General features: G+C 36.6%; 2 protein-coding genes across 2 annotated transcripts in view; one reads left to right on the top strand and one right to left on the bottom strand.

Annotated features, from left to right (window-relative positions):
• The window catches only part of LOC117324984 (dystrophin-like), a 32,497-nt gene extending 25,033 nt beyond the window's left edge, over window positions 1-7,464 (bottom strand). The window contains exons 1-3 of the mRNA XM_033880835.1: window positions 7,343-7,464; window positions 4,307-4,367; window positions 4,027-4,088 (exon numbers count right to left, since the gene is read on the bottom strand). Of these exons, the coding sequence (XP_033736726.1) occupies window positions 4,027-4,088; window positions 4,307-4,367; window positions 7,343-7,364 (145 nt within the window). The 5' untranslated portion in view covers window positions 7,365-7,464. The remainder of the gene's footprint in view (window positions 1-4,026; window positions 4,089-4,306; window positions 4,368-7,342) is intronic.
• A 70-nt stretch (window positions 7,465-7,534) lies between these two features.
• The window catches only part of LOC117324985 (kelch-like ECH-associated protein 1B), a 32,874-nt gene continuing 27,315 nt past the window's right edge, over window positions 7,535-13,093 (top strand). The window contains exon 1 of the mRNA XM_033880836.1: window positions 7,535-7,654. The gene's annotated coding sequence lies outside the window, so the exon portion shown is untranslated. The remainder of the gene's footprint in view (window positions 7,655-13,093) is intronic.

Genomic DNA, 13,093 nt, shown 5'->3' with positions numbered 1-13,093 from the left:
TGTATTACAGTCCTACCCAACACCTGTGTAAGTTAACAAACATGTATTAGAGTCCTACCCAACACCTGTGTAAGTTAACAAACATGTATTAGAGTCCTACCCAACACCTGTGTAAGTTAACAAACATGTATCAGAGTCCTACCCAACACCTGTGTAAGTTATAACAAACATGTATTAGAGTCCTACCCAACACCTGTGTAAGTTAACAAACATGTATCAGAGTCCTACCCAACACCTGTGTAAGTTAACAAACATGTATTACAGTCCTACCCAACACCTGTGTAAGTTATAACAAACATGTATTAGAGTCCTACCCAACACCTGTGTAAGTTATAACAAACATGTATTAGAGTCCTACCCAACACCTGTGTACGTTTACAAACAAGTATTAGAGTCCTACCCAACACCTGTGTAAGTTAACAAACATGTATCAGAGTCCTACCCAACACCTGTGTAAGTTATAACAAACATGTATTAGAGTCCTACCCAACACCTGTGTAAGTTATAACAAACATGTATCAGAGTCCTACCCAACACCTGTGTAAGTTTACAAACATGTATTAGAGTCCTACCCAACACCTGTGTAAGTTATAACAAACATGTATTAGAGTCCTACCCAACACCTGTGTAAGTTATAACAAACATGTATTAGAGTCCTACCCAACACCTGTGTACGTTTACAAACATGTATTAGAGTCCTACCCAACACCTGTGTAAGTTAACAAACATGTATTAGAGTCCTACCCAACACCTGTGTAAGTTATAACAAACATGTATTAGAGTCCTACCCAACACCTGTGTACGTTAACAAACAAGTATAAGAGTCCTACCCAACACCTGTGTAAGTTATAACAAACATGTATCAGAGTCCTACCCAACACCTGTGTAAGTTAACAAACATGTATTAGAGTCCTACCCAACACCTGTGTAAGTTAACAAACATGTATTAGAGTCCTACCCAACACCTGTGTAAGTTATAACAAACATGTATTAGAGTCCTACCCAACACCTGTGTAAGTTATAACAAACATGTATCAGAGTCCTACCCAACACCTGTGTAAGTTAACAAACATGTATTAGAGTCCTACCCAACACCTGTGTAAGTTAACAAACATGTATTAGAGTCCTACCCAACACCTGTGTACGTTAACAAACAAGTATTAGAGTCCTACCCAACACCTGTGTAAGTTAACAAACATGTATTAGAGTCCTACCCAACACCTGTGTAAGTTAACACACATGTATTAGAGTCCTACCCAACACCTGTGTACGTTAACAAACATGTATTAGAGTCCTACCCAACACCTGTGTACGTTAACAAACAAGTATTAGAGTCCTACCCAACACCTGTGTAAGTTAACAAACATGTATTAGAGTCCTACCCAACACCTGTGTAAGTTAACACACATGTATTAGAGTCCTACCCAACACCTGTGTAAGTTAACAAACATGTATTAGAGTCCTACCCAACACCTGTGTAAGTTATAACAAACATGTATTCGAGTCCTACCCAACACCTGTGTAAGTTATAACAAACATGTATTAGAGTCCTACCCAACACCTGTGTAAGTTTACAAACATGTATTAGAGTCCTACCCAACACCTGTGTAAGTTAACAGACATGTATTAGAGTCCTACCCAACACCTGTGTAAGTTAACAAACATGTATTCGAGTCCTACCCAACACCTGTGTAAGTTAACAAACATGTATTAGAGTCCTACCCAACACCTGTGTAAGTTAACAGACATGTATTAGAGTCCTACCCAACACCTGTGTAAGTTAACAAACATGTATTCGAGTCCTACCCAACACCTGTGTAAGTTAACAAACATGTATTAGAGTCCTACCCAACACCTGTGTAAGTTTACAAACATGTATTAGAGTCCTACCCAACACCTGTGTAAGTTAACAAACATGTATTAGAGTCCTACCCAACACCTGTGTAAGTTAACAAACATGTATTAGAGTCCTACCCAACACCTGTGTAAGTTAACAAACATGTATTAGAGTACTACCCAACACCTGTGTAAGTTAACAAACATGTATTAGAGTCCTACCCAACACCTGTGTAAGTTAACAAACATGTATTAGAGTCCTACCCAACACCTGTGTAAGTTAACAAACAAGTATTAGAGTCCTACCCAACACCTGTGTAAGTTAACAAACATGTATGAGAGTCCTACCCAACACCTGTGTAAGTTAACACACATGTATTAGAGTCCTACCCAACACCTGTGTAAGTTAATTATAACAAACATGTATTAGAGTCCTACCCAACACCTGTGTAAGTTAATTATAACAAACATGTATTAGAGTCCTACCCAACACCTGTGTAAGTTAACAAACATGTATTAGAGTCCTACCCAACACCTGTGTAAGTTAACAAACAAGTATTAGAGTCCTACCCAACACCTGTGTAAGTTAACAAACATGTATTAGGGTCCTACCCAACACCTGTGTAAGTTAACACACATGTATTAGAGTCCTACCCAACACCTGTGTAAGTTATAACAAACATGTATTAGAGTCCTACCCAACACCTGTGTAAGTTAACACACATGTATTAGAGTCCTACCCAACACCTGTGTAAGTTAACAAACATGTATTAGAGTCCTACCCAACACCTGTGTAAGTTAACACACATGTATTAGAGTCCTACCCAACACCTGTGTAAGTTAACAAACATGTATTAGAGTCCTACCCAACACCTGTGTAAGTTAACACACATGTATTAGAGTCCTACCCAACACCTGTGTAAGTTAACAAACAAGTATTAGAGTCCTACCCAACACCTGTGTAAGTTAACAAACAAGTATTAGAGTCCTACCCAACACCTGTGTAAGTTAACAAACATGTATTAGAGTCCTACCCAACACCTGTGTAAGTTAACACACATGTATTAGAGTCCTACCCAACACCTGTGTAAGTTAACAAACATGTATTAGAGTCCTACCCAACACCTGTGTAAGTTTACAAACATGTATTAGAGTCCTACCCAACACCTGTGTAAGTTATAACAAACATGTATTCGAGTCCTACCCAACACCTGTGTAAGTTATAACAAACATGTATTAGAGTCCTACCCAACACCTGTGTAAGTTTACAAACATGTATTAGAGTCCTACCCAACACCTGTGTAAGTTAACAGACATGTATAAGAGTCCTACCCAACACCTGTGTAAGTTAACAAACATGTATTCGAGTCCTACCCAACACCTGTGTAAGTTAACAAACATGTATTAGAGTCCTACCCAACACCTGTGTAAGTTAACAGACATGTATTAGAGTCCTACCCAACACCTGTGTAAGTTAACAAACATGTATTCGAGTCCTACCCAACACCTGTGTAAGTTAACAAACATGTATTAGAGTCCTACCCAACACCTGTGTAAGTTTACAAACATGTATTAGAGTCCTACCCAACACCTGTGTAAGTTAACAAACATGTATTAGAGTCCTACCCAACACCTGTGTAAGTTAACAAACAAGTATTAGAGTCCTACCCAACACCTGTGTAAGTTAACAAACATGTATTAGAGTCCTACCCAACACCTGTGTAAGTTAACACACATGTATTAGAGTCCTACCCAACACCTGTGTAAGTTAATTATAACAAACATGTATTAGAGTCCTACCCAACACCTGTGTAAGTTAACAAACATGTATTAGAGTCCTACCCAACACCTGTGTAAGTTAACAAACAAGTATTAGGGTCCTACCCAACACCTGTGTACGTTTACAAACATGTATTAGGGTCCTACCCAACACCTGTGTACGTTTACAAACATGTATTAGAGTCCTACCCAACACCTGTGTAAGTTAACAAACATGTATTAGAGTCCTACCCAACACCTGTGTAAGTTATAACAAACATGTATTCGAGTCCTACCCAACACCTGTGTAAGTTAACAAACATGTATATGACATATACTAGTACTAGTCAGACCAAATGTGGAAGTGTCCTATATGGTTATTTAAATAAGCAGCTGTTAATCTTTAATGATACAATGACATTATCTAATTACCCAGTTCCTCCATTATCTTTAACAGGTATGGATGATCCCATGTTGTTCTCTGTAGGGTGTGACTGAAATGATAAAAATATCAGCAATCTAAAACAGTATACAAAAGTTAATAAGTTTTTATTTTTGTGTCAAATATGAAGAATATAACACAACATTTTTTACCCACCAAAAGTGCAACTGTGTTTCAGGTGAGAACAAACTAGAAATCATACGAGTACATATAAATACAATATGATAAAATAATTGTCATAACACATTGGATACAATAATCATATCCTACCTTATATAGTACGGGACACCATTATTGGTCTCAGCCCTTTCCCAGCCATCAACAATCCTATCTGAAGATTAAAATGAAATATTAGTATGTAATATATACAATAGATCTCTCATCTGACACCATTTACCTGGATCATGACACCTTTCATCAACAATGGACAGGCTATCAATTCTGACAATACTATTGGCCCTCAATGGCTACAACTGTTGATGGGCTGTAAAACAATACAATACAATATTTAATCAATACCATATTTAGCTATGTCATAATGATAACATGCATGCAATGTTTACTTTTAGAAACATGTTTATCAGTATCATTGAATTTGACTCATCTTTTTTTACATACATCTGAGGTCAATATTTTTCTAATGTCTGAACAGCTACAGATAAAACCAGACCACATTAACATTATACAAGGGCTGCTTTTCATTTATCTTGGTTTTAATGTTTAGATAAGAATGGTTTTTTTTAACGAAATAAAGATAGTGAAGTGTCATATAATGCTTTCAGATGAGCCTTTCAAGGCCTGTAGTAATATTTGTAGGTCAGTGATCGATGAAGATTTATGATTATTGATAACAAGTTTAAACTGTCAAAATACAAGACGGCCACCCGTCAGAAATTTTGTTTTCCAGACCAGGCTCAAAATTGAATGGACAAAACTAGGGACCAAGGGGAACCTACTCAGGAAAAAGCAATAACAAGGATTGTTTACAGGCGTAAGTATTAAAATATGAGTTTTATGAACCATACGAATCATCATATAGGATGATGACCATGAGAGTACATCTGGTAAAAAACACATGTAATTGCTTCAAATTCAAAGCACTGAAGGGGAGATAATCCATTTCGTCTTCTGAGTCAAGTTTCAAACCACCATACAATAAATGTTAATGGGTGACTTTTTGACTTATGAGTTGAAGTAGCTTATAAATATTGAAGAAAGCCTTATCTTCAATTTGAACAGGAACTTAATGTATTTTGAACTGGTGAAAAATCGCCTGTACACTGCATGCCTCCGTTGGAGTGCTATGGTTGCTATTGGTATTTCAACACATGAATCACAATGACGGTGCATACCTGTCAAGTTTGAAATGGAAGATAAAACCCTGTAGATATAGTGGCAGTGTTTTGGCTCTTTTCCCCTTTCATTTGTCAATTTTCATGCGGGACTCATGATCAGTCTGCACAATTTGAGACCAGACACATTATCAAACATTGTGGAGAATCTAATGCCCCAGCCTTTCAATTGAAATTTATCCTCCGTAAGGCGTTTCTATGAATGGCAAGTATTCTTTTAACATGGAAGATCAAACTTATGAAACAAGAGAAGAATTTTGAACATAAACATTCTTTGTGAAGGTAAAAATTTGATTGAATCATGACAAACTGAAATTAGGTACCAATGCAACCAGTATGTGTTGACACCAGAGTTATGCAGACCAAAACGACTTGACACTCCCACACTGTATTTTTCATAATTGACACTCCCACACTATATTTTCGAACATGCTTAATTTTTGTTTGGACATGGAATATTCCTTTAATAATTGTTTAACTCTATTAGATTTAAGGAACAATTTATTCCAATCACAACTGAAACATGTTAATGATGATTTCACGGTTAGGAAAGTTGTGAAATTCTTGAGGTAGGAAATTGGAAGAATTTAATCCGACTTGTATAATATTAGGATAGGATAATAAAGATTTAAAGTAGTGTGTAGTAATTACGTGATTTATATTGTTACTGCTGAAGGTGAAGGAATGTACTTGTCAACATAAAATATAATACTGGTAACAGACATGATGTGTTATACAGTAGTCTGTATACAGTATTGTAACTGACAGAAACTTAAAGCCTGCAGTGTCCATTACACTTCATAACACACCCAAGGCAGTGTATGTATGTGTACCTCTTATATTTCTTTTTTTTAAACTCATATATGCAGATCTATTAAATAGTAGTGTCTATTTTTGATTCAGAGTTAATGGATATCACTTAATGACATATATGCATGAAAATGAATGAGTTGATATATATATCTTATAGAAGGAATTGTCAAATTAGTACACTGTGAGATGGAATCTATATATTATGATGAAACAAGATTGTCATAATATAAAACAGAGATCAAATTTGCAACCACCAGCTTGCTAGACCGAACTAGCTCTAATTATTGAGCTAAAGGAAAATTCCATCTTATGCAAAGCTAGAAGACGACCGAAACTTAAATCATTGTGTAAACTATAATATATCATAGTTGTCAGCTTTTTATGCAGTTTACAATTAAAACCTGCCACACTGCTAGATCTAGATTTGTTGAGTGAGTTAATCAAGCTAGAAGATGTACCACCATGCATGCTCACTCAAAACTTACAAAAGATGTTCGAAAATAAATCTACATCTGTTTGTATATATCAAAATTTATTTGATTTCAATTTTTGTGTATTCTTTGTATCTAGTCTCATCTTTGGTTTCCATAATATATATCTGCCATGTCCGGGGGATCCTGTATGTGTTTTCTTTTGATTATATTTTTCTCTATGTTTTTGTTAGGCAATTTCTTTTCATTTTGCAGATCACACGGTTTATTTTTTTCAGAATATATTTATTGGCATTTATAGCAATGATATCCATACAACATTTATAATTGTATTTGACGTCACGGAACCCTTTAAAATCCCATTCCATTCCCTTTGGACGTATTTTCTCATCATCTGATCATGCTGCCCTTGTTTATGGCACTTGAACATCGCTTTCGGGGTGTATTGTATCTATAGCGATAGTAATATCACGCATTCACACAGCTCAGAAACATACATTTAGTCCTAATTCAACTGCATGCATATATATACAGTGCCATGTACATGTAATGCAATTAAATTAGATGTGCCTTCAAACAATACTGTAACGTGTACTGTAAGTAATTAGGCTAGCTATCAAAACCATAATCTGTGAAATGCAATGGCACAGATTCCATCAATATAGAATTAATGTTGAAAGGGTTTTAAAACAAACATGCAGTTTATCTACCATATGTTTCAGTGATATCCATTGCAGCAGTGTTGAAAAGTTGGACAAGGTTGACTTTCCTCTCTTACTCATTCATTTTTAAACATTGCCGCTTCCGCTTTGTGGTTAGAGGGTGAGTGACACGTTTGAGTGAGTGCTGCCCCTCTGTAGTTGTAGACGTAAAGCGTCTTAGGGAGAGCTGTGTAAAGATAATTAACTGATTTTGCGCAAACTATTTACTTCCGGTACTTTCCTGATCGGGATTATTGACGATAGATTTTTACTGTCCACGATGGACCGAAGAAGAGAAGAATTACTATGGATAAGGAAACAGTAAGTTGACACACAAATAACTCTTACCATGTTGTTAAATAGCTATGTAATGTTTGGAAATGTTCACATCAACGAGGTCAACTTGCCGGAGATGGCTATCGAGTAACCGCTTATATGTCAAATTATGTCCTGTCCGCTCAGCTGAAACGGTACCGAATACCAGACATACGTTAACATTTATTTACATTTCATTCTACGTTGTCTATCACAAATGTTAAAAACATTTCGATACCACCATGGCATGAACCCTGCGTGTGTATCTGTCAACCCTATGACAGCAAGCTAAACTCTGGGGTGTTTCAGCGAGCTGAAGGTCTCTGGCTGTTTTTTTTGGTTCTGACACCAACCGACACGGCGCCTGTCATAAGTTTCTCGCCGTACGCGTGTTATCCTCTAACATTATTCGAGTAAACTCTAGGGATGTCTTTATTCACCTTTTCCCATTTGGAATAAAACAGTATACAGCTGGTATAGAACCAGATAAATCCTGTTAATTCAGAATTTTGATCATTTAACAAATTATAAGTTGAAATAATATATTTGGAACTCCCCTGGAAAGTGAAGACACTGCCGGTCACGATTTTGTGAGACAACTTTGTATTTTGAAATGAGTTAGATATGATTTAAAATAGTTATGGCAATATCAACTCGTTAACTTGTTTGTTTCATTTAACATATTGAGGAAAACCACCAACTTGCGTATGATTATATACCAATTGCAATTTAAGTATGGATTTGTTAAAACATAAATTTTGCAATATTTTATTTAAAGTCACATTTATTTATGACAAGTTAAGTAATATTTTACTAAAGATGTTAATATTACTACTACTGGAAGCATTTGCCACTTAGAAACTTGATGTTACTCTGCCGGAAGTACACTTGTATTGTATTAATTTTTGTTAATTTTCCCTCATGCAAATGAATTTTTATTTTTGCATTTGTATGATGTATGTGACTTGGATGAAAAATATAAAAGTGATTTTGACTATATATTTGAAACAAATCTTTACCCCAGTAATAGGCTAATTTGTGTATTATTCCCAATCTGTTTAAGGACAACCTCTCCTGTGTGTAAGGTGCTTAGTTTTGGAAGGCTACAATATGTTCATATAAATTTGTCTTCTTGTGATGGCATGGAACTGATGCCAAATTTATAGTACAGCTTCTAATCTACCTCACTGAAGCATACTGTTTTGTCCTTAGACATCATATGTAGGTTTCCCATGTTATCAATTTCAGGTTACATCACATTCTCAAAAGGTGAAATAGTATTTTACTATCTAAAAATGGAAAATCACACTTTAATACATGTATCATGTATACAGCTTGTAATTACTTGTAAACTGTTCTGTGTTAGCGGTAGCTGAAAAAAAAGTTTGTTTTAGTAAGATTTGCTAAAGCTATTGGTTTCTTTTAGCAATTTGCCAAACGATTTAGCAATACAAAATGCTTAAATGATAAATTTTTCCTCAGCAGATTTTTCTGCTACATTTAAATATTCATGTGAAGGATGGCGAATTCACAGTGAGATTGTGTTGTTGAATTTTAAGATCATACATTGACATAATAAACAAGTGTAAGCTGTACAAATCATTATTTTATGCTAATTTTAATTTCCATCATCGGGCAAAACAAAAGCGAAATAAATACTGAATTGGCTCTTTAAGTCAACGAAATATTGAGAATGTTTGAAGAAAAATTAGCCTCTGAGAGATGATTTTATTCCTCAAAAAAGAACTCCCATATAACAACAGGTTGCCTTTTGACAGACCACTTTGCCTGATGACTGAAAAAATTGATCGTGACATGTAAAGTATCAAACAACTGCTTTAAACATGTAGAAATGGAATAAAATCCCATCACCCTTGGCCTTGCAATTGACTGTCATCAAATGTTTATTGTGATATCAGGCAGGTCGACAACTCGCCTGCATCAGGTATCACCGCTTAAGCGGTAAAAATGTAGTCAACATCGGTAAAATGCTCGAAGGTTCTCGAATGTACTTTATTCGAAGACATGAATGCCTCGGATACAAAATGGATCGTACAGTGCAATGAAACCATAGGTCTAAATTGATAAAATGTTTGGAAGTATGTATATCGGAAATTCATAGAGATTACTATTGAACGCAATTTATTTTTCGCATACTAGTGTTTGGATTCGCATTTTGATACAATGTGAATGCGTACAGGAGCCCAGAAACATAATGTACATGATGAAGAACTAAGAAAAATAATGGGGAGGTTTGGCTTCATCTAAAATAGTTGCATGTTCATGCATTAGCATAGACAATAAATTTTCAATGAAATATTAATTTTGCTTCAGCAGTTAATCTCCAAAATGACTTGTGTTCATTGTCAGTGTAAGATACAAAACCACATCTATTAGACAAGGCTTGTTAATGCCGGTGACTCATGTTTACCTACATTTGTCTACATACCAGAGGTGTAATGCTTTTTATAGGCACCCATCACTCTATAGGAGTATAGGTTACATTTACTAAAAAGGTATTTACACCAATAGATCACAAGTAGTGATTACAAGGTGTTTTCTATCTGTCATACTGATGTCATGTTCTCATACAGCTCTAAGTCATAATTATGTCATGTTCTCATACATCTGTCTGTCATACTGATGTCATGTTCTCATACAGCTGTCTGTCATACTGATGTCATGATCTCATACAGCTCTGTCATACTGATGTCATGTTCTTATACATCTGTCTGTCATACTGATGTCATGATCTCATACAGCTCTGTCATACTGATGTTATGTTCTTATACATCTGTCTCACACTGATGTCATGTTCTCATACATGTCTGTCATACTGATGTCATGTTCTCATACAGCTGTCTGTCATACTGATGTCATGTTCTCATACATCTGTCTGTCATACTGATGTCATGTACTCATACATCTGTCTGCCATACTAATGTCATGTTCTCATACATCTGTCTGTCATACTGATGTCATGTTCTTGTACAGCTGTCTGTCATACTGATGTCATGTTATCATACAGCTGTCTGTCACACTGATGTCATGTTCTCATACAACTGTCTGTCATACTGATGTCATGTTCTTATACATCTGTCTGTCACACTGGTGTCATGTTCTCATACATGTCTGTCATACTGATGTCATGTTCTCGTATAGCTGTCTGTCATACTGATGTCATGTTCTCATACAGCTGTCTGTCACACTGATGTCATGTTCTCATACAACTGTCTGTCATACTGATGTCATGATCTCATACAGCTGTCTGTCACACTGGTGTCATGTTCTCATACAGCTGTCTATCATACTGATGTCATGTTCTCATACAGCTGTCTGTCATACTGATGTCATGTTCTCATACAGCTGTCTGTCATACTTATGTCATGTTCTCATACATCTGTCGGTCATACTGATGTCATGTTCTCATACAGCTTTCGGTCATACTGATGTCATGTTCTCATACATGTCTGTCATACTGATGTCATGTTCTCATATAGCTGTCTGTCATACTGATGTCATGTTATCATACAGCTGTCTGTCACACTGATGTCATGTTCTCATACAACTGTCTGTCATACTGATGTCATGTTCTTATACATCTGTCTGTCACACTGGTGTCATGTTCTCATACATGTCTGTCATACTGATGTCATGTTCTCGTATAGCTGTCTGTCATACTGATGTCATGTTCTCATACAGCTGTCTGTCACACTGATGTCATGTTCTCATACAACTGTCTGTCATACTGATGTCATGATCTCATACAGCTGTCTGTCACACTGGTGTCATGTTCTCATACAGCTGTCTATCATACTGATGTCATGTTCTCATACAGCTGTCTGTCATACTGATGTCATGTTCTCATACAGCTGTCTGTCATACTTATGTCATGTTCTCATACATCTGTCGGTCATACTGATGTCATGTTCTCATACAGCTTTCGGTCATACTGATGTCATGTTCTCATACATGTCTGTCATACTGATGTCATGTTCTCATATAGCTGTCTGTCATACTGATGTCATGTTCTCATACAGCTGTCTGTCATACTGATGTCATGTTCTCATACATCTGTATGTCATACTGATGTCATGTTCTCATACAGCTCTGTCATACTGATGTCATGTTCTCATACAGCTGTCTGTCATACTGATGTCATGTTCTCATACATGTCTGTCATACTGATGTCATGTTCTCATACATCTGTCTGTCATACTGATGTCATGTTCTCCTACAGCTGTCTGTCATACTGATGTCATGTTCTCATACAGCTGTCTGTCATACTGATGTCATGTTCTCATACAGCTGTCTGTCATACTGATGTCATGTTCTCATACAGCTGTCTGCTGTCATACTGATGTCATGTTCTCATACAGCTGTCTGTCATACTGATGTCATGTTCTCATACAGCTGTCTGTCATACTGATGTCATGTTCTCATACAGCTGTCTGTCATACTGATGTCATGTTCTCATACAGCTGTCTGTCATACTGATGCCATGTTCTCATACAGCTGTCTGTCATACTGATGTCATGTTCTCATACAGCTGTCTGTCATACTGATGTCATGTTCTTATACAGCTGTCTGTCATACTGATGTCATGTTCTCATACAGCTGTCTGTCATACTGATGTCATGATCTCATACAGCTGTCTGTCATACTGATGTCATGTTCTCATACAGCTGTCTGTCATACTGATGTCATGTTCTCATACAGCTGTCTGTCATACTGATGTCATGTTCTCATACAGCTGTCTGTCATACTGATGTCATGTTCTCATACAGCTGTCTGTCATACTGATGTCATGTTCTCATACAGCTGTCTGTCATACTGATGTCATGTTCTCATACAGCTGTCTGTCATACTGATGTCATGTTCTCATACAGCTGTCTGTCATACTGATGTCATGTTCTCATACAGCTGTCTGTCATACTGATGTCATGTTCTCATACAGCTGTCTGTCATACTGATGTCATGTTCTCATACAGCTGTCTGTCATACTGATGTCATGTTCTCATACAGCTGTCTGTCATACTGATGTCATGTTCTCATACAGCTGTCTGTCATACTGATGTCATGTTCTCATACATCTGTCTGTCACACTGATGTCATGTTCTCATACATGTCTGTCATACTGATGTCATGTTCTCATACAGCTGTCTGTCACACTGATGTCATGTTCTCATACAGCTCTGTCACACTGATGTCATGTTCTCATACATGTCTGTCATACTGATGTCATGTTCTCGTATAGCTGTCTGTCATACTGATGTCATGTTCTTATACATCTGTCTGTCACACTGATGTCATGTTCTTATACATCTGTCTGTCACACTGATGTCATGTTCTCATACATGTCTGTCATACTGATGTCATGTTCTCCTACAGCTGTCTGTCATACTGATGTCATGTTCTCATACAGCTGTCTGTCACACTGGTGTC

The sequence above is a fragment of the Pecten maximus genome, chromosome 4 (genome assembly GCF_902652985.1).
Source record: "Pecten maximus chromosome 4, xPecMax1.1, whole genome shotgun sequence".
NCBI classification, from domain to species: domain Eukaryota; kingdom Metazoa; phylum Mollusca; class Bivalvia; order Pectinida; family Pectinidae; genus Pecten; species Pecten maximus.
The sequence above is the reverse complement of the archived record's forward strand: the minus strand, read 5'-3'. Positions and strand labels throughout refer to the sequence as shown.